Source organism: Miniopterus schreibersii, assembly GCF_964146895.1.
Source record: "Miniopterus schreibersii genome assembly, chromosome: 18".
In the NCBI taxonomy this organism is placed as follows: domain Eukaryota; kingdom Metazoa; phylum Chordata; class Mammalia; order Chiroptera; family Miniopteridae; genus Miniopterus; species Miniopterus schreibersii.
In genome coordinates, this window is record NC_138121.1 from 28,029,858 (window position 1) to 28,052,411 (window position 22,554).

The 22,554-nt window shown below is 50.8% G+C and overlaps 1 protein-coding gene across 1 annotated transcript in view; it reads left to right on the forward strand.

Annotated features, from left to right (window-relative positions):
• Positions 1-1,125: 1,125 nt before the first annotated feature.
• The window catches only part of JPH3 (junctophilin 3), a 78,591-nt gene continuing 57,162 nt past the window's right edge, over positions 1,126-22,554 (forward strand). The window contains exon 1 of the mRNA XM_081118001.1: positions 1,126-1,883. Within this exon, the coding sequence (XP_080974127.1) occupies positions 1,502-1,883 (382 nt within the window). The 5' untranslated portion in view covers positions 1,126-1,501. The remainder of the gene's footprint in view (positions 1,884-22,554) is intronic.

Consider the following 22,554-nt stretch of genomic DNA (forward strand, 5'->3'; position numbering starts at 1 on the left):
AAATTGGTCCCAGGATACTCGGATCCAGGAATCAAGACAGCATCTCTTGGGGGTGGGGATGGGGGTGGGGGTGGGGGTGGGACTATGTGTGGAGAGAGACCTAGTAACGCCGGAGTGGAGATTCCACTTTATTCCCAAAGCGCGACCACTCCCGGAGTGGGGGGCTACCTGTTGTCCAGGGCGCGGGGAAAGGACAGGATTGGGGTATATTTACTCCAAGATATGTGCGTGTGGCCGGACTTTTTAATTTATAGGGAGGGGACATGTTTTCTGAGGCGAGCGCCCCCCTGCTTCCCACATCTGGAACTAAACCGCTTGTAAGGAAAGGACGGATTATTTGTCTTAGGGGAAACCACCTGTGGTCTGCCAAGAGCCTCTCCAGTGAAGCCAGGGGCAGTCGTCGCGGACCTAGGCGCAGGGCTGGGGATCAGAAACATTCGGGGCGCCCCCGGACCCGCGGGGCCTGCTCAGCCGGGCTTTACCCGCGGCTCCTGGGAGGGGTAGAGAGCGCCTTGGGTGCTAGGCGCCTTCCCATTACGCAGTTCCTGTCCCTTTAAATCCAAGTCCCGGGAAAGGGGGGGCTGGGGTGCCCTGGCTGGACCCCGATTTCCAGGCGGGCACGAGCAAGGGGGGGAAAGCCTAGCGGGCCGGAGCGCCGGGTGGGGGAGAGGGCGGGGCGCCTTGGGTCCCCGCCAGCACCCAGAGCCCTCTGCCAGGCCCCGCAGCGCCCCTCTTCAGGCTGCCGGCGCGCCGGGGGCGGGGGGCCAGGGCGGGGGCGCGCGGGGTGCGGGCGCGCGCCGCGCCGGCCAGAGCGCGCAGGCCGGGCTCGGAGCGCACGCCGCTGCCGCCGCCGCCGCCACCGCCGCCGCCCGACCCGCCGCATTGCTGCTGCTGCTGCTGCTGTGGCTGCTGCCGCCGCCGCCCCGGCCCGGCCCGCGGCCCCCAATATGGTGCAGCCGCCCGCGCCGCCGCCCGTGCCCCCGCCCGCGGGCCCCGCCGCCGGCCTCGGGCGCCCGCAGAGCGGCAGCCGCAGGTGGAGGGCTGCGCCCCGAGCCTGAGCCTCCCTCCCCGCGCCGGCCTGCGCGGCCAGCCCCGCGGGCTCGCCTCTGAGGGGCACTTGGCGCTGAGGTGGAGCCGTTTGCACCAGCGCTGCTGCTCCTGCCCCCTCCCTCCCTTCCTTTCCCTCCCCTCCCCTCCCCTCCCCCTCCCTCCTCCCCTCTGGTCCTGTCTCCAGCGGGAGCGCGAGACGCTGGTCAGGCTCCGCGGCGCAGCTCAAAAATGAATAATCGCCCCCGATTGACTTAAATTCCACCGAAGCCGGCGCCGCGGCCGCCCGCCGCTTGGGATCTGCTCGCAGTGTGTTTGCTTTCTCCATTCTTCCTTAAAAAAAAAAAAAAAATAGCAAAACAAAACCAGCCAGCCAACCAAGAATCCGGTTTGTTGATCGCCTTATTTTTTTTTTTTTTCACCGTTTGCGGGATTTGCAAACCGAATTACATGCATGTCCAGTGGGGGTAGGTTTAATTTTGACGATGGAGGGTCCTACTGTGGAGGCTGGGAGGACGGCAAGGCGCACGGCCATGGCGTCTGCACCGGCCCCAAGGGCCAGGGCGAATACACCGGCTCGTGGAGCCACGGCTTCGAGGTGCTGGGCGTCTACACCTGGCCCAGCGGCAACACGTACCAGGGCACTTGGGCGCAGGGCAAGCGCCACGGCATCGGCCTGGAGAGCAAGGGGAAGTGGGTGTACAAGGGCGAGTGGACGCACGGATTTAAGGGGCGCTACGGGGTGCGGGAGTGCACGGGCAACGGGGCCAAGTACGAAGGGACCTGGAGCAACGGGCTGCAGGACGGCTACGGCACTGAGACCTACTCCGATGGAGGTAGGTGCGCCGGTGCGGCGGGCCGGGGGCTGGGTGGAGGAGGGACCTTCTTTTTGCCTCTTGTGTTTATCTCTGGAGAAGTTGAGCTTCTCCCTCCAGCGGGGCCGTGGGCACCTGGGCATTTCCTGGGGTTCCCTGGAGGCCCAGCTGCCCTGGCTACAGGTTGCCCCACTGCTCGGTGGGGGATAGCACCCCTGTGCCAGCTGAAGGGTGTTGGGGGCTTTCCAGGAGCAGAGCCAGGCCCTTGGAGCTGCGGAGTTGAGCAGGGTGTCGGTGCATCATCCAAGAGCAGGCCAGAGACCTGCGGAAAGGCCAGACTGGGCCCACGGCCTCCTCTAGGACCCACTAAGGGTGGTGGGGGGCTGGGAGAGGGCCCCCTCCCCTTGCTGACCGAGCTCCCTTGGTGTGGGCCTCCAGGAGTCAGGCCCCAGCTTTGCTTCTTGTTTTCCTGCGGTGCCAAAGGGCCTCCCTCAGACCTGATCAACTCAAGCCAATGGAAAGGGAGCGATTGGGAGAGGTATAGGTGGGGGACATGAACCCAAACCAACACAACAAGGCAATAAACTTCTAGGTGGTTGGATGCGGGCTAGCACTGTTGGAAGGGAGGGAAGGAGGGAGGCCCATCTGTTTAGCGAGAGCCCAGGAATCTCGCCGTTCAGTGGCTGAATCATTTTCCCCATTAGTTCAGGGAATGCTCTGTGCCTTCATTCTAAGATGCCACCACATTCAGGGCTGAGCTGGTGCAGGAAGCCAGGGAGCTGCCCACCACTGTGCTGTAAGATGATTTCTGTACATGAAGCTTTGGTGGTCCTGCAGCTACCCCCAGTCCCAGACACTCCAGTGTTCATTCCTTGGTGCATTTGAAAGGCATGGAGCATGTACCGTTCCTGGAAACCAGACCCCAAGCAAGCCTGCTCTCTAGATGCAGCCCCCACCCCCACTCCCACCTCCATCCCACCTCCTCCCCAATCTGGGAGCTCATCCTCAGAAGCGGCTAGGTAATTTTTCAGGCAGGATAAAGGAGTGGGGCATAGCAGTGACTTATGTGCTTCTGGTGGGCATAGAAATCATGAGTGTATGTGTGGTCTTCTCCCTGCCTGCTCGCTGCCTCCAAGTCTCATGAAGCAAGTGCTAAACACCTGCTCCCTGGCCACATCCAGGAGTGACAGAGGGCTGGAGAGTAATTATTATTTTGGCTTATGCAACTGAGAGGCAGGGTTCATTATTCCTCAAAGGGGAGGAGGCGTGGGGGGCAGTTAATTATATAATGCTCCTGCCTGTCACAGCCGTGCCCAGCCCTGGTCCCAGGCGGCCTCTTCTGTGCTGTTGTTTTCACTGATCAGGTTGGAGAGTTCCCTGACCCTGGGGCGTGGGGGCCAAGCAAGCAGACGGACCTTCTGGGTTCCAGGTCGTGGGCGTGTGTGTGTGTGTGTGTGTGTGTGTGTGTGTGTGTGTGTGTGCACCCATGTGCAGGCACAGCAAGGTCTGGGCGGCAGATGTGGGTGGCTGAAGTGGGTGGTTGAGCAGCCTGGCACTCCCAGCTGGGCGCTTTGGGAGCCCAGGAGCAGTTGTCACCTCAGGGCTCAGGCCAGGCTGCTCTGCAGATCCATCTCTCCATAGGTGCTCCCAGATGTACTTAAGCCAGGACAGTGGCTTCACGGTCCTGTGCAGGGGACCCTCACATGGGAGCATGCGGAGGAGAGGAGTCAGGAACTCCCCACAATGTCTAAGGGTGAAGTATAGCACCCCAGTCTGCCCACCTTCCCTGGACATCTTCAGTGGCCTGCGGAATTCTGTCCATCGTTCAACAAGTATCTACTGAGTGCCTACATTGGTCAGGTGCTCTGGACTCTGGGAAAAGAGCAATGAGCAAAGCAGACAGAAATCTTGGCCCTCATGTAGCTTCCATTTAGAAGGAAGGGTGGTAATTACGTTTTGATTACTGGGGGAAGAGAGGATCTGATTCTGTGGTTGGCCATGAGTTTAGGGTCCGACATGTTGATGTGAGAAACGCTTCGTTTATTGGATTTGTCCTCGGGTCTCTTTCCCTGTCCAACCAGCTAAGCAGTGTTCAGCTCCCTAAGGCCCTTCCCCTCTTCATCTTGTTTGGGTGTCACATGATGGAGGGGTTCATATTCATTTTACAGGTGAGAGTAGGAAGGCCCAGGGGCCAACCCCCTAGCCTTTGGTGGCAGAGTTGAAGGTCTGAACCCCGATCTGTCCTCATCACACCACCTGTATGCCAACAGAGGCAGACACACTGATGCAGGGTGCCGGGGCCAGCTGCTCCCTTTTGGTTTGTGCCGGGGCATGGCGGAAAACGAAACTGACCCTTCTGGCCTGGGATAATCAAGCCCAGACATCTGGGGCCACTTTGCTGGAACATGGCCCCACTTCTCATTAGGAGGCCAGTGACTGTGGAGATTGTGTGCCTTTGAGCAGTCCATCAAGCCGGTAGAGCCTAAGTGGGGTGTTGTAATCTGCCTGAACAAAGCAGCGGGTCTCTATGCCTTCTCCCCCATCAGCTGGTGGGCTGTGATGGGTCTCCCTTCTGAGAGGGCAGAGCCTTTAATGAGTTAATGGTTCAACCCAGCTTTTCCTGTGCACAAGGGATGGGAATACTGGGCAGGCATCAGCAAAGCTCCCAAACTTCAGCCCAGCTCCTAGTGCTGACTTGGGAAAACAGTGATATTCATGAGTAATGCACAAACAGCAAATGTATTCTACATTTAGCTGGAATTGGTATGGAATACATTTCAACTGGAGACACTTATGCCAACAACTTTTCCTTCAGGTTCACAGTCCCCTGAGCACAAGGCAGGTGTTGCCCATTGAAGTGAACTGAGCTGCTTCCACAGTCTGTTGGGTGACTCCCAACAGAAGATGGCGAGGCTGGGGGTGTTCGGTGGCAGGAGCTCCTGCTGTGGAGTTTATAGCTGTTGTGCTTGAATTCCTGCTATGCCTTTGCTCTGTGACCTTGGGCAAGTTATTTAACTTCTCTGAGCTTCTGTTTCTTCACCTGTTCAAAGAGTTGATAATAATACCTGTAAATTTGGTGGATTACTTGAGGTGGTGTACATGCTATCCCAGTAAGCATTCATTATTATCCATCACTAATTTTATTACAGTTCAGATGCAATGAATTTCACGTGTAACGATTATTTTTTTTTAGAACCAATAGCCAGACATGACAATGATAATATTGAAAAGGATACTGTATGGCAATATTAAACACTGCGTGCATGGCATTAGGCAAGTGTTTGCGTGAATTATAGCACTTAATCTCTGTACCTTTCCAGGATTTTGTCCCCCATTTCCCACATTGGGGAGTAGAGGCTCAGAGAAGGCTGGTGCGCATTGGGCCACACCCAGATTCACACTCAGGATGGTGATTCCGGAGCCGGTGCTTTTGTCAGGAGCAAATCTCTCTAAACTGCCTGGTCCAAAACGACCTCCTCCTTCCCCCCTCTTCCTCCACACCCATTCTTCTCTTCTGGGTGCAGCAGCCCAGACTTGTAGGCAAGTGCATGTTCGCAGCACATTCCCCTGCCCCCCGCCACTCCTGTCCCACCGAGTCACATTGCCTCTTCTCCACTCGCTGGACCCCTGTGCTAAGCCACACAGGTAAATATTTCCTCCTGGGTCCTGAGTACACAGGATTCCTGGGACCAAAAGTTACCCCCCGCAAATAAACCCTCCCACAGCCTGAAAGATATGAGTCATCTCACACACCCGGCCTCTCCCCCTCATACACAGATTCCGATCACCGGCCCAGATCCCTCCACCCACACAAATCACACACGCCCACAGTCAAAATTCAGATCTCCCGGCGCCTGCGCGAGCAGGCGCACAATATACCTGTCACCCAGAGACGTTTACCATCCTGTCCCCCAAAAACACAGCCACGTGCAGCCTCCCAGCTTTGTTCTCTGGCCAAGTACTCCAATCCCTACTGATTCCTGCTCCTGAGAAGCAGCCCTCCCTGTGAAGGGAGAGCACCAGCCCTGGAGGAGGGCTCAGATTACAGATGGAGCAGACTGCTGCCTTCCCACTTGAAATCCATGGCTATGCAGTGAATGCCCCTTGTAAGGACGAAACCCCTCATCCAAACAAAATAAACCACCGTTGGGCATATTTTTGGTACTTAGCCGTGGATACGTGGAAGTAAATTTTTTTAAATCCAAATGCCCAGGTTAGGAGGAAGTGGGGCCCATCAAAACTCCTTTCGGAAACAAAAAGAATCCAGCACTCAGCTATGGTAGATAAAAGCATCATCTCCTCAGAAATTCTCTTTCAGCCACGTTGGGGAAGGAGAAGGTCCCACGAGGTGAAAGCAGAAGGTAAAAGCAAATAACTAGTTCTTTGTTGCCAATAATAGCTGAGAAAGAAGTGTTACTGAAGACTCCCTCACCCGGCACAGCCCTGGAGCAATTTGACGGGCTTTATATTAGGAAGCCTGACGGGGCTGGTGAGGAAGTGAGGATCAGCACCCTCCGAAAATAGCCACTGCAGCGGTAGTTAGCGAGTAGCCCCCAGCTGACGTTAACAGTTAGCGCAGCTAACCTGATGAAACGGGACTGTGGGCCCTCCTGGCTAGAGAGAGGCAGACCCTGGAAAAACAAAGGGGGGTGGTGGCTGTGGAGGGAGGGCCAGGAACCTCTGCTATTTTTTTTTTTCTTCAAGACTCCCTTTCTTCCTCAATTTCCCTCAGGCTTCCAATACTCTAAAGATAACTAGCTGCCAACTCTGAGCTGGTAATTTTGTATATAAAGCTCATCATGTCCTCAAATGACTACAAGATATTGAGAGTTGTGAGCACGAGAAAAAGAGTGGTGTTTGTTTTAATTTTCCACGATGGTCCATCCCCTCTTGGATCAGCCGCTCCCCCAATTTGTAGTTTTCTGGTTTGTGAGAGGCCACGTGGTAGATGAAGGTGAGCACAGTGGGGTTCGGTGATGCCACAAACAGGCTGTGTGGTTTAGACCAAGGGGCTGGCTCTCTTGGGTCCCCCTGTCTTCATTTAGGAGCGAGCCGTCCCTTCAGCACCTTGGAGAGCACCCCCACAAACTGCCTGGGCGGCTGGCTTTGCTCTAATTCTCTCCAGGCCACCACTTCCAGCCAGTGACCTCCTGGGTCCGACCCCTCCTACATCAGAAATTTGCCTGCTCTCCTTCCGTCAGTGTGTGGGTTCCTTACTCCAAAAAACACCACCACTGGGAGGTGTTTGCCTATTTTTCACTCCAATCCTGTCAGTCTTTTCTAAAAAAAATTGAGTACCTTCCTGGTGTTTCCTACTGAATTGGGAGAGCCTCTCGCAGCTGGTGTAGGCAGGTTTGGGGTGGGGTCCTTTAGTAAGACTCGTTGAAGTCACTCTGAAGTCTGAGGTTGACTTCTGCCTCATGTTGTGTGTGCTCAGTGTCCACGGAGCATGCAGGGATTATAAGTGTACAGCCAGAAGCAGGCAAAGGAGTGATCTTGTCTGCAGCAGCCAATGAAGAGCTACTTTAGCACCGCACTCTTTAAATCAGCATCAATGGAGTAGTCATATAGACCAACCTGCCCAATCCAGTGGCCACTGGCCACGTGTGACTCTTTGAATTTAAATTTAAATTTAAGAGTTAAAATGAAATACAATGTATAAATTTCAGTGTCTTGGCCACACTGGCCACATCTCAAGTCCTCAGGAGCCACATGTGACTAGCGAGAGTACAGTATTGGACAATGCTGAGATGGAACATCTCCATCATCATGAAAAGTTCTCTTGGGCAGTGCTGGTGGAGTGCAAGTGAGCTCCTTGCAGGAAGGGATGTGTTGTCTATGCTGATCACCGCTGTGTGTCCAGGGGCTGTAATAGTGCCAGCATACAGTGGCCACTCGATAAATATTTGTGGACGGGATGAACTGGGAAATGCAGAAGTATTTGATAATTTCATTCACCGCCATCATTTCATACGTCCATCTCGTTGCAAGAACTTAGAACTGGATATGGACCGTTAAAGGGAAGACTTAAAATTCTCTTTAAAGTATCACTTATAATTCCTTGATTCATTTTGTTTTGTTATTGGCTCTGTCATTGCTCATAAGAGTCTCTCCAGTGTTTTACCGGAGTAAGATGAATGGTGTTGGATACAATGAATAATAGAGTGACAGTGTTCTGATGGTGCAAGCCAGTCATGACCAGAAGACATTTTTGGAGCACTATTTAATGAGCAGCGTTCATTGCAAAGTGCTAGCACAGATGAGCAGAAAATAACCTTCTGTCTATTCACTTTCTATCTCTTTACTGCTATCTTTTTCCTGGCTTAATTCATTCAATCGTTGAGAAGCATTTACTGAGTTCCTGCTGTATTCAAGGCACAAAGACAGAAAAGCTCGGCTCCACCTTCAGGGAATTAACCTGGAAATATTTGCTGAGCACTGACTCTGTGTCTCAGGTCTGTTCGGGCTGCTGTAACAGATACTGCAGACTGGGGGCTTATAAACAGCAGACATTCATTTCTCACAGGTCCAGGGGCTGGAAGTTTAAGATCAAAGTGCTGACAAATTTGGTGTTTGGTGAAGGCCCTCTTCTGGGTTACAGACTTCCAACTTCTTTGTGTCTCACATGGTGGAAGGGGGACAAAGGAGCTTTCTGGGGTCCCTTTTATAAGGGCACTAATGACATTCATGGAGCTACACCTTCATGACCTCATCACCTCCCAAATGCCCCACCTCCTAATACTATTACATTGGGAGTTTGGATTTCAATATATGAATTCTGGGGACACAGATACTCAGTCTATAGCACTATGTATGCAGTACATAGTTTGTAGTAATATAGGCTACTGGAATAAATAAACGAATAAAAGATAAAATATAAGAAACTGTATGACATGATTTCTACCAAAGAGCACATGCAGTCTGGATGCAAAACTAAAATATGTGACATAATTAGGGTTTTCTCAAGCCAGACTTTGGGGATCCTGCATGGAAATACTACAGGTGAGAGTTCTGAGATGGGAAGGGAATATGTGTCCTTGAGTGAGCAGCAGGGATATCTAGGGGAGGGGATCCCTGAGTTGAATCTTGAAGGGTGGGTAGGGCAGCTCTTGCTCCAAGACTAAAGTTGCTGACTTTGAAGAAGGCTTGTCCTCTGTCAGCCTCAATGTTCTCATCTCTATGATGGAATCATAACATTTTCCCCCTCTCAACATGTGCAATCTCCCACCTTCCCAGGAATGTCACAGGTGTTAGTTGGGATCCAGGGAGGGTCCCCTAGTGCTTTTGGAGGTTCCCCCAAAATCAAGGGTCAGTTTGTGCTGCTGTAGGAGCACAGGAGTTGGGCAGGGTGTTAGCCTATCACTGTCACTCTAGGCCAGTGCTCCCCGAAGTTGGGTGTGTATCAGGATCGCCTGAAGGGCAGGTTAAAACAGATTGCTGACCCCACCCCTGAATTTCTGAGCCTGAGATCTTGCCCAGGAATATACATTTCTTACAAGTTTCAATTCATGCTGAAGATGCTGGTCCGGGCCCCACCTTTAGAAGCACAGCTCTAGGCTAGTGCCTGTTAACCCCGCTGCACAGTAAATCACCAAGGATGGTCCCCTGGGAGACAGTTACAAATTCAGAATCTCAGGCCCTAATGCAGATTTCCAGGGTCAGAATCCAAGTGTTTGGGAGATGCCCAGGAGGTCCAAGTGTGGGAAGCACTGCTCTAGCACATGAGTTCCAGTCTTGGCTGTGCATGAAGTCATCTGGGTGCTCTGAAAAATGCTGATGCCTGGAATGACTGAGGTGATCTGCATGCAGCCTGGCACTGGGGTTCTTTTGCAGACTGTCCAGGTGATTCCAGTGTGCAGCTCAGGTTGAGGGCCTCTCTTCCAGAGCATCCTCAGCTGCACATCGAAATCACTGGGACGCATCTGGGGTTCCATCCAACACCACTCCAGCCAGGATCTTGGAGGGTGGCACCCAGCCTGCGTATGTGATAAAGGCAGGCAGGGCCAAGAGTCGCTACTCTAGACAGAGGTTTTCAAACTCCGGGTCAAGTGGCTCTTGAAATTAATGTGGTGCTTCATTTAAAAAACTGAAATAGACTAGAAAGTTTCCAAGTGCAAGACCTATATTACAGTAAGGAAAGCACTCTTATTTTGCTGCGTCTGTCACCACATGCCCTTCTCCTCTGTGTCTGTGCCTTCTCCCTCTCTTATCAGGGCACCTGTCACTGGATTTAGGGCCCAGCCAGAACCCAGGATGATATTATCTCAAGATCTTTAACTTCACTGCATTTGCAAAGACCTTTTCCCAAATAAGGGCACATTAACAGGTGCCAGGGGTTAGGATGTAGATGTATCTTTCGAGGGGAGGGGTCTCTATTCAGTTCACTGCAGTGTCTCATAGACTTCACTTTGACAGTGCTCCAAAGCACACACGTGAAACCTGCAGTCACGTATGCAGGTTTTTAAATGTCTGCTTTGAAAGAAGGATGCAGTTTTTAATGTCTGCTTTGTTCCGAGTACTGGGCTGTACACTTTACCATGAATGTTATTTCTTTTATTCCTTAAAGCGGTGCTTTGAGATAAGCCATGTGCTCCCATTTAAGAGATGAGAAAAGTGAGGCTCATGGGATTATGTGGCCTGATGAGGTCATTTGTGGACAGTGGGGCTCGACTGGCTCCAGAACAGTCTCCAGCACCCAGCGATGGAACAATTATTTCAGCCACTTCCTTGCTTTACAGATGAGGAAACTGAGAGGCCCAGGGAAGAGTGCAGAGTCTAACAGTGCAGGAGAGACTGGGAAAGGTGATACCACGGTCTTTGAAACCTGGCCTTCAGTGAGCCTTTATCTAGCAATTCATAAACTTGTGTGTTCTCCCAGGCCCCTCTGAGAGTGTGATGGAGCTATGGGTCCCCTTTCAAGACACATGCATGTCCCTGCACACAGGTGATGTTTTGTGGACACTTGTGAGGTTCACAGACTTCCTGGGACTTATCCATGGACCCCAGGATAGGAACACATCCATTCTCCACAGATGGCTAAATGTGCAGAGATGAATCTTATTGAGCACAGAGTGGGAGATGGGAGGAGGGTGAAGCCAGCAGACTCCTACAGGCCTGTGGATTCAAATCAAAGGCCAAGAGTGGGAAGAGCAGGAGATGCTGGACCAGGGACTCAGCAACATGTGGCCGCCGGTCTTGATCGCCTGGCCCGGGCCCCTTTACAGGCTCCTCAGAAGAGAGCTCAGGAGTCTACATCAGGATCACACACCTGGGGCCATCCGATACAGGGGGTCCTAAGGACACACCTTGAGAAGCACCTGTGCCTCTCCCCATCAGTCTATGCTTCAGGGGTGAGGACTGCTAAAAAGAATATGAGGCATTTCTGGGTGTAGGGGGTGGCAGTCAGACTATAGGGAGGCCCAGGAGGGCATTTCAACGGGGAGGATTTCAGAAACTAAGGGAGGCAGGAGGCCCCTCTCAGAAATACTGGGGGGGATGCCTATCTGGTAGGCAGGTATCACATCCTCACCTTACTTGGAGGTGAGGGGCCATGAGCTGGCATGTGCAAAGGCTCAGAGGCCGAGCAAGCTTGGCTTGTTTCAGGAACCAAAGGAAGAGGCATGTGGCTGCAGCAGACTGAGGGGGAAAGTGTTAGTGAGCCTGAGCGCAGAGATCTTCCAGGCCTCGAGAGGGACTTTGGATTTTGTCTGGAGGCCAGGGAAGGGCACTTAACAATTGAAGCAGGGCAGCAACACTATCTGGTGTTTGTGGTTTTATAATTAACCTTTTTTATTTTGAGATGATTGTAGATTCACATGCAGTTGTGAGAAATAATACAGAGAGATCCCCTGTATCTTCTACCTAGCTTCCCCCATCGCACTTACCTCCCCCAACCCTTGACAACCACTAATTTACTTTCTATCTCTATGGATTTGCCTGTTCTGGATATTTCATACAAATGGAATAATACGTGATTTCTTTTATTTAACACGATATTCTCAAGGTTTATCCATGGCACATGTATCAGAACTCCATTCTTTTTTAAGACTGAATAATATTCCATTGTGTGGATGGACCACGTTTCGTTTATCTAGCCATCGGTTGCTGGACATTTGGGTTGGCTCCACCTTTGGGCTGTTGTGCATAGCGCTGTTATGAACATTCTTGTCCAAGTTTTGTGTGGGTATATGCTTTCCCTTCTCTTGGGTAGATACCTACAAATAGAATTACCGGGTCATGTGTTTCACCTTTTTGAGGAACTGTTTTCCAGGGCAGCAGCACCAGCCTACACTCCCATCCGCAGCGTGTTGGAGGATTCCAGTTACTCCACAGCCTCACCAACACCTGTTGTTACGTCGTATTGATTATGGCCGTCCTAGTGGGCGTGAAGTGGTATCTCACTGTGGCTTTGATTTGCATTTCCCGGATAAATAATGATGTTAAGCATCTTTTCATCGGCTTATTGGCCATTTGCATGTCTTTGGAGAAATGTTTGTTCAGATCCATGCTCACTTTAAAATTGGGTTGTCTTTTTATTGTTGAGTTGTAAGGTTTTTCTAAAAAAAGATATATTGTAGATCCCGCAATGACTGAGATTTCAGCTCCTGACTCCTGACCACCCCCCACACTGCCTGTTTGTATGTGGGGTCCTTGAAATAAACTGTGTAGACACCTTTCTGTTACCCCTAGAGTACCTAGCACAGTGCCAGGCACACAGTAGATGCTCGTGAAGTGTCACCTTACTAGAACCTGGACCACTGCCCACTGGCCAGTTCTCACTGCAGAGGCTTTGGTGGGCTGCATTTATGGTCTCCTTTACCAGCTAAGAGGGAACAGCCATGGTGTCTGCCCAGGAAGTTGGGACCCACAGGCTTATTTATTGAGTACCGATTGTATGCCAAGCAATGAGCTGACTCCAGGGACAGCAGTGAATAGATAGCCCCAGAGCTCTGTATGGGACACAGCTCCCCAAGTTTTAATGCTGATGGAGAGGGGGCTGGGCCAGGCTAACAGAGAGACAGGCAGGCATCTGGGGTGTCTGAGAAAAGCCTCTAGGGAAGTGACTTTCTCACGGGGACCTGAGGCTGGGGGGCATCACAGATGCTCCAGGAGGAGCGTTATTAAGCACCTGGAGGCAGAGGGAGCAAACCCACCTGGGAACCAGCATGATTTTGGCTGTGTCAGAGCACAAGGGGCCCCATCTGTGGGCCAGACCCTCCTGGGCAGTGGAGGTCATGCCTGACCCTTTGGGTCTGCACAGAACCCAATAGTTAGTAGAAATAAGACAGGAGGTAAGCCCACTGGGGATGAAGGTCCCAGCCCACAGCCCAGCTGGGAGTCTCCCTCAGCTCCAGCGTCCCACACACAGAATGGGGACTCAAGCTTCCTGCATGGAGGCTGAGTGGCTGCATCCATGGTGCAGGGCCCAATTTGGAGGAAATTGTGTGTATGTGTGTGTGTGTGTGTGTCTGTGTATCCTCAAGAGAATGTGGTAGAACTATAGCAGAGGTCAGGGTTTTCTCAGGCTGGAGGCAGCTGTGGTGACAGTGACCATGAGGTGATCACAGGCACAGTGTCCTATTAGCTGGAGGCCTGAGCCAGAGGAGAAATGCAGTGATGTGCGAGCCAGGGGAGGAAGATAGTGGAGAGACAGTGGGAGGGGCGTAGGGGAGAAACGCAGAGAGAGACAGAGACAGAGGAAGAGGGACCAATGGGAGGGAGAGAAGGAGGGAGGGACTAAGGAGACAGGAGAGAAGAAGGAGAAAAGGGAGGAAGGGAGGAGAAGGAAGGGGAGGGAAGGGGGAGGAAGAGACAGAAAGATGGGGTAGAATGTGAAGAGAGGGAGGCCAGAGGGGTGCGGGTGGGGGGGGGAGCCCGAGAGAGGGAGAGTGAATCACTCCTCCCCACCCCACCCCACCCCACCCTGTTTGTAAGCTGCCATTTCTCTCTCACTTGCACCGCCCGGCACCTCTCCTTTAAGTCCAGCAGCAGCCTCTGCAGCAGGGCGCCCTGTTGCACAGAGGAGGAGGCGTCACCCTTGTGGCCACATGGTCCCCAATACACCGCAGGGGCCAATGGGGGCTGGGCGCCCAGGCTGTCCCAATGCCCTCCCTGCCTCAATTTCCAGTCCTGCGCCTGCCTCTCAGGACAGTGAGGAGCATTAACTAGAAACGGGGTCCCTGGAGTGTGGCGGATATGGAGGTAACGCTCAACACTGCTGCCGTCTGGTCAAGCTGGGGTTGGAGTTGTCTGGAGTCATTCCGAGCTTGTGGGAATCAGAGGTGGTAGGCTGAGCACTGGTACCTGTGACCCTCAGGAAGGCAGCAGCCCCTGCCTCCAGGCTCTCCCTCCGCCCGCGGTGGCCAGAGTGGGGGAATCCTGTGGAAATATCCAGAACTCCCTCAGGTGCTGAAGCCTTCTCGCCAAGACCCCCAGGAGCTTGCCTGGGGTGGAACAGTCAAGTTTACTCTGTTGCAGCCAGGGCGGACACCCCCCAGGGGAATGTGCTGAGAGGGGGAGTTAGAAGAGCCTGGATGGTGCCTGAGTGTGAGATGACAGGACAGAGGGAGTTGGGCAAGAAGGGGCAGTGCTAACTCTGGCAGCGTCTCCAGCTGACCGTGGCCATGACCACCAGGTGCTGGGGCCCTTGGAGGGCAGCAGAGCTCAGCAGGCTCCTCCCCCAAGGGCCTGTAGCCTGGGGGACCTGGCACTCCTGCCTGTGTAACCGGGACTGTGACAGGTGCCTGGAAGGAGTGCTCTGCCCGAGCCAGTGTCACTGGGATGGAGTCTGGCCAGGTTCCCTGAGGGACTAGGGGTTGGGACCTGAAGGCAGAACCAGGTAGAATTGGGGATAGGGGGACCCCAGAAAGGGTCAGGGTCCCCAGTCTGTTTATCAGACCCCACAGAGAGCCCTCGGTGTTCCCTCTGCCCTGGCCAGCAGCATCCTGGGGTGTGAAGGCACAGTACTGGATGTTCCTTCCCCAGGCCAGGACAAGCTTGAAGTGGCATTCATGAGGCCACAGAGATGGGCATGGACTGTGGGCGCTGTGTGTCCTTGGCCTGTCACCCTTGGCTGGCCGATCTGATGTCCGGAAGGGTGGGTGTGAGGTTCATCCTGAGCTCTCCGGCCCTACCCTGGCCTGGACAGGCCTGGATGTAACACTATCTCAGGGTGCTTGCAGCCACTCTCACAGGACGTGCCATTTCTATTGGTGACAAAATCACAGGTTTGCCCTACACCACAGTGGTTTGCTGCCTGTCTACATCTCAGGTAGAGGTTAGTAAAACAATAAGGCTTAATTTCTCTCCCCATGGTCTCTGGATTGTAACCATGGATCCCTGGGAGTCTGCACACCCCAGGTTGGGGGCCCTTGCACCAACCCTGCCCTGGGGAACAAATGTTATGTCTGAAATTGGCACTCCACCTCTGTCCTGTGGGGAGTCTTGAACCCAGCCTTCTCTCTGCATAGGCCAGTTGGGCACTCTGGGAAGATTTTAGGGGTGCTTTGTAGAGGTTTGGGGCACAGATTGGAAACACACCCCAGCTATGGGGGCCCCTGGTCTGCTGAGCAAGCTTCCTGAGAAATACTCATCCTGTGAGGGTTCCCCAGGGGGCCTGGACAAGGAGGGGGGTTGTGATTAAACAGGCTTTTGGCATTTACAGGAAGTAGAGGGTGGGCAGGGCAGCTGTGGTGTCTGTTAGGAGGGGCAGAGACCTCTGTGCCCCTCCCTGGGGCAAAGGAAGGCTGGAGCTGCCTCTCACCAGGCCCACTCTTTGCCACTTGCAGAGAGGGGGCCACTAATTCACGACTCTACTTTTAATGGTTTTATTGAGATACAGTTCACACACCATACAGTTCACCCACTTAAAGTGTGCAACGTAATGATTTCCAATGCATTCACAGAGTTGTGCAGGCATCACCACAGTCGGTTTTAGAACATTTTCACCACCTCAAAAAGAAACCCCACACCTAGCTGTCATTTCCCTCTCCTCTCCCCCAGCCCCTGACAACCACTAATCTACCTTCTGTCTCTATGGATTTGCCTATTCTGGACACTTTATAAATGCCATTATGTAATGACCTCTTGTGACTGGCTTCTTTCACCCACCATAATGTTTTTGAGGTTCATCCCTATGTCATACGTCAGTGCTTCATTCCTTTTGAAGACTGAGTAATATTCCAGTGCACAAGTAGACCACGCTTAGTTTATCCAGTCATCCAATGACGGATACATGGGTTGTTCCCACCTTTTGGCTTTTATGGTAACGCTGCTGTGAATGTTAGTGTGCAGGTTTTTGTGCAGACATGCGCTTTCATTTCTCTTGGGTAGGCACCTCAGAGTAGAATTGCTGGGTCATATTGGTCACTCTAGGTTTAATTGTTTGAGGAGCTGCCAGATTGTTTTCCAAAGTGTCTGTACCATTTTACATGCCCATTCAGCTTCTTTTTACAAGAGAATTCTGGAAGCTGAGAAGTGCTTGCCAGTTCCCCCGGTGGTGGTGGTGGTGGGGGGTTATCCCTGGATGTGGGGGAAATCCTGACACAATGGAGATCGCAGTGACTTGTTGAGTGTACAGTCTGCCGGCATAGGAACCACTCGGTGTCACCTGAGCAGGTGGTCCTGACCACATTCCTGCCCCTCCTCCCTCCACCCCAAGCCCTGCTCTCCTCTCTTTTATAGGATTGGTGCTCACAGAATGTCTGTTTCTCTAAACCTCAGACCCAAGAGGTCCTTGTTCTCTGTGTACTGTCAGCCCCTGGCACGTGGTGGGTGCAATATCTATGTGGTAGTAGATATTGGTTAGGAGAGTAAACAGGCATTTAGAGCAGGGGGTATTATCTCCGCGCTGCAAGAAGCTGAGACTTGGGCAGGGGTTGAGGGCAGTGATGGAGCAGTGACCAAGCCCTCTGCATCAGAGGTCACTGGGAAGGAAGTTACGTTGAAGGACAAGCTGCCTCCCAATCACTCTTTCATTTTTCTCAGGACAGATTCTGGGAAGAACCTCTATGAGGAGAGACAGAGACCTGGGGGACCTCCATGAGGAGATGACAGGCACCTGGGGGCTCCGTGAGGCTAAAAGAGCACACAGGGACTGAGACTCTGTTGGCGGGCTGCCCCAGTCACGGTCTTGCTGCAGCCCTGCCAGTTAGGAGCTGTTATCATCACCATTTATAGCCGCGGAAACTGAGGTTAAGTCAGTCACCCAGTTAATGGGGGAGCTGGACTTGAACCGAGGGGTCAAGAAGGCGACTTCCTCTACCAGTCCCTTTTGAACAGGAGCCCCATACAGAGGCCCCGTCCCCTGCCTCCCAGGAGGTCGTCTGGTTGAGGGATCTGGAAACTGAGGCCTGAGGAGGTCTCGATGGGGCCCATAGACGGCCTTGGGGAGGTTTGGAGCCCCTGTGTATGGTTGTAGGTGGACATGCGTCTTTTCCTGCAATTATGGCTCATAAATCATGTCACAGGCCCTCCATCTCAGTGCAGATCCAGGGCCTGAGGCTGGGCCAGTGAGAGTGAGACTTCCCCCGAGAGTGTGAGACAGGTTGCCAGCTGAATTGACTGTGAAAGCTGGACCCACAGGCAGCTTTTCAGCAACAGGATCCATGGTCCTCAAAAAACAATGAAAAAAATAAACAATTGTTGGTTCTGAAATAAGAATCACCTGGGAGTTTCAAAAACCATGACCCACCGAATCTGTGTCTCTGGGAGGGCTGGCTATCAGTGATTATTTGTCAAAGTTCCCCAGGTTTCTAATGGGATATCCTGGGTTCTTGACTTTGAGTGACATCAGTGCCACCTGCAAGGTGTGTTACGTCTCTGGGTGTCAGTCCTCACTCAGAATTTTGGTGGATCTGAATCCAGCTCGAGAATCTGCATTTCAACAAATTCCCAGGTGATGCTGATGTTGCCCGGACAACCACGGCATGGAGTAGCAACTGTCCCCACTGTTTACCAGGAGCCATCCAGATGCCTCCCTCGGTACCAGTTCACTTACCAGACTACGAGGGCCTCCTAACATATTTAAGCACACAGGGCTTGTCACATGCTGGCACCATCATAAAATACTTTGAAAACACAAATCAGCCTGGCCGGCGTGACTCAGTGGTTGAGTGTCAACCCATGAACTAGGAGATCAGGGTCAGGGCACATGCCTGGGTTGCAGGCTCGATCCCCAGTGGAGGGCATATAGGAGGCAGCCGATCAATGACTGTCTCTTATCAATATTTCTATCTCTCTCTCACTCCCCCTTCCTCTCTCTGAAATCAATAAAAACATATTTTTTAAAAATTATTAAAAAAAAGAAAATACAAACTAATATGAACCATATATTCCTCACAAGCCTATGGGGTGGATATTGTCATTGTCCTCATTTCATAGAAGGGGACACTAAGGCACGGTGAAGTTAGGTTTCTTGTGCAAGCTTGTACTGCTGTTAACTGTCAGTCTGGCTCTCCATCCCTTTGCTGTGCTCCTCTCTCGTAGCTCAGAGGGAAGTAATTTTTATCCCCATTTTGAAGATGGGGAAAGCAAGGCTTAGAGAGGTCAGTGAGTCTGTCCAGGGTCACAAGGCCAGGATCTAAGCCCAGACCTGCCTGATTTCCAGCCACGCCAGTGAAGGGTCCTCTCCCGTGAGAGGGGCTCCCTCCCTTCCTCCTGCCACACTCCTCGCTGCCCTACCTCCAGGCATTTCTCTTAACCCCTGACCTCTAAGAGGCCAGCCCTGTGGGCCTCAGGCAGCGATGAGCCTCCGTGCCTGCTGGCTGACCAGAGAGGGGAGTGTGGGTCCAGGGAAGGAGCCCCCTAGATAGCAGGATACAGAGTGGCACCCTCTGGTTCCTGCAGTTCTATTCCGGCCTCCTCTGTTCACGCCCAGAGGGAGAAGTGGAGGGAGAGGCAGCCGGGGTTGGGCGAACAAGGGTGGTCCCTGCTTGCTAAGGACACCTTGAAAAATTTTAATCTTTAAAAGATGCTATGTGCCTATAGTTTAAGATGTCAGTTAGTGCTAAAACCAATATAGTGCTTAGAACAAAAATCAGCAGGACCCTGGCCCCCTCCATCTGCTGCGGCCCCAGACTACAGCTTCGAACTTTCAGCTGCGTCTTCAGAGCCTTTTCTCCAAGTTGCTGCAATATGCTTTCACTGCTTTCTTGGTTCATAATCACTTTTAGCTGTTATCAGTTGGCTTCTTGCTGTGGTAGATGAAGATTTTCAGTCTTCTAGACTCCTCTTCCCCTTACCTTCCCTAACCGTTCCAGTATTTTGTCACAATTTTTTGTTAACCACAGTCAGTTTTTTCATTATTAAAAGACTATGCAAGTATTTCTTACTGTTGAGCCAAGCAATACACTCTGATTCTATGTACTTTTCATGCACAACTTGAATTAGTAATTGCCTCATTTTTGCAATTGCAGAGTTTTCTTTAAATCACTGGTGAGTTCTTTCCCTACCTTCCAAATGCTCAGGAAAACACAATGCAGCTTTTCACATGAACAAACCCACCAGATTCTCTACAAGTAATATATACACACATGTATACGTACTTTTTATATATTTGTATATTTTCATGTATTGCTTTCTGGAAGTCATATATACATAAGGGGATATCTACCTATATGTAGCCCCATTTACACTAACCCCTCTTCCTGGAAATTTCCTTCACCTCTCCTGTGTTGGACCTCCTCTGTGTCTTCCTCTTTCTTGGTTTACTCCCTCGTTTTTGGTGGAGTGCATTCTGCAGTAGCTTTCTGAGAAAGGCTGCATGGAAGATATAGTTTTGCTGGCTTGAAAACTTGATTGGTTGTGTGTAGAATTCCAGATTGATAATTATTTTTGTTCAGAATTTGGTGGTGGGGTGGGGCAATTTCCCGCTGACTTCTAGGTTTTGGTGTTGCTATTGAGAAGTCTCATGGGGTTCTGATTCTCAGTCCTTCACATGCAGTCTGTTTTTCTTTTTCTCTGGAAGTGTTTGGGATCTTTGCTCAGTGGAGTTCTGAAATTTCACAATTCCATGTCTCGGTATGAGTCATTTTCCTTAATTGTGCAAGGTGCCTGTGAACCCCTTTTGCCTGGACACTCACATCCTTCAATTCTGGGACGCTTCCCTATTTTACACCTTTGGTGATTTTTCTTCGTTGATCTCTGGAACTCCTAATATATAGACATGGTGCCTTCTGGATGACTCTGATCTCGGTATTTCATACTACTTTTCTCACCTCTTTGTTCCAGTTTATTGAAAGATTTTGTTGAATTTATCTTCCAGCTCATTTACCAAAATTGTTATTGTAACCATCATACTTTTAATTTCTAGGAGTTCTTTCTTTTTCTCTGATGTTTCCTAATTTTTTGATTCTCATTTTGTGGATGTAGTATCTGATTTGAAGATATAATTTCTGGCTTCTCTGATGTCTTCTTCCACGCTTGGCATTTTTCATGATTCCCCCAAATTCCTTTCCCATTTATTTGTGTGTTTTGGTCTCTGTCTTCTCTGTTGAAGGCTTTCTCCAAATGTCTGATGGTCTTGGCTGTTCATTTATTAAAGTAAAGTACCAGAAAGCTTATTGGAAGTTCTGCGTGTGGCAGCCTTCACTGCTGGCCGATTCTATCTCTTCAGAGGAGTTCTCCTCTCCTTCCCAGGTGTAGTAATTCCAGCTGAAGTGGCCAGGGAAGCAGGCAGGGTCTCTGTTCAGAATGAGGACTTCCTTCTGATAGTCCTGTGTCTGGTCCATGCCTCACCCCACCCTCCTCTCTGCCTGGTGTCCCCCGGGCATGACTTTCTGGTTCTTTTTCTCCAGAAACTTTTCTTCCTGTGTCCCAAAGAAGGGGAGAAGGCTCTCTTTTAAAATGTATTGTTTATATGTTCTTAGCAACGTGACTTTTCATCCTTTCCCTTGGTTTTCCCCCCTAACTTTTACTTCTTACTTACATAGTTACATCACCTGCATAGAGACTGAGAGTCCTGTAACAGTTTTCCAGGGCTGCCATAGCAGAAAATCACCGTGGGGGGCTTAACCAACGGACATCTACTGTCTCCCAGTCCTGGAGGTGGGAAGGCCAAGATCAAGGTGCCGGCAGAATTGGGTTCTCCTGAGGCCTCTCTCCTTGGCTTGCAGATGGCCACCCTCTCACTGCCTCTTCACATGCTTGTCCCTCTGGCACGTGCCCCTGGTGTCACTTCCTCTCCTTATAAGAACATCGTCCTATTGAAGTATGGCCCACCTTAATGATCTCTTTTTTAAATGTGGTAAAATACACATAAAGCTTACCATCATAACTGTTTTTGTTTTTTTATTTTATTTATTTATTTATTTATTTATTTATTTATTTATTTATTTATTTATTTATTTATTTATCTTTATTGTTGAGAGTATTACAGGTGTCCCATTTTTCCCCCCAATTGATCCCCTCCACTTCGCTCCCACCCCCTCCCTAGGCCTTCACCCCGTTATTAACTGTGTCCATGGGTTATGCATATATGCACATAACTTCTTTGGTTAATCGCTTCGCTTCCCACCCTCCACCCCCCCTTCCCTCTTTCCTCCGAAATATGATCGTCTGTTGCATGCGTCAGTGTCTCTGGATCTATTTAGTTCCTCAGATTCTTTTGTTCATTAGTTTCTTCTTAAAGAAGACTCTTCAACTTTTCCTGTAGTGCTGGTCTGGTGGTGATGAACTCCTTTAGCTTTTTCTTATCTGTGAAGCTCTTTATCTGACCTTCAATTCTAAATGATAGCTTTGCTGGGTAGAGCAATCTTGGTTGTAGTTCCATGTTTTTCATCACTTTGAATATTCCTTGCCACTCCCTTCTGGCCTGCAAGGTCAGCTGACAGTCGTATGGGTGCTCCCTTGTAGGTAACTAACTGCTTTTCTCTTGGTGCTTTTAAGATTCTCTCTTTGTCTTTAACCTTTGACATTTTAATTATGATGTGTCTTGCTGTGGGCCTCTTTGGGTTCCTCTTGTTTGGGACTCTGTGTGCTTCCTGGACTTGTAAGTCTATTTCTTTCCCCAGGTAGGGGAAGTTTTCTGTCATTACTTTTTCAAATAGGTTTTCAATTTCTTGGTCTGTTTCTTCCCCTTCTGTCACCCCAATAATACGAATGTTGGGCCTCCTGAAGTTGTCCCAGAGGCTCCTTATACTATCTTCATATTTCTGGATTCTTTTTTCTTTTTGCTCTTCTGGTTGGGTGTTTTTTGTTTCCTCATGTTCCAAATTACTGATTTGATTCTCAGTGTCCTCTACTCTACTGTTGATTCCATGTAAATTGTTCTTCATTTCAGTTCGTGTAGCCTTCATTTCAAATTAGTACTTTATTATGTTATCGATTTTCTCAGTTATTTCCCTAATAATATGCTTAAACATCCTTATAAACAAAATTCTGAACTCTGTATCTGTTAGCTTGCTTGGATCTATTTCATTTAGTTCCTCTTCTAGAGATTTCTTCTGTTCTTTCCTTTGTGACATGTTTCTTTGCTCCGCTTTTTGGCTGCTTCCTGGTGTTTGTTTCTATGTATTGGGTAGAGCTGCTATGTCTCCTGGAATTTGTAGAGTGGCTTAGTGTAGTAGGTGTCCTGTAGGGTCCAGTGGCTCAGCCTCCCCAGTCACCTGAGCTGGGCCTCCTAGGTGCTGCCCTGTGGGCTGTGTGACTATCCTGTTGTAGTTGCGTCTTGGTTGCTGTTGGCGTCACTGCGAGG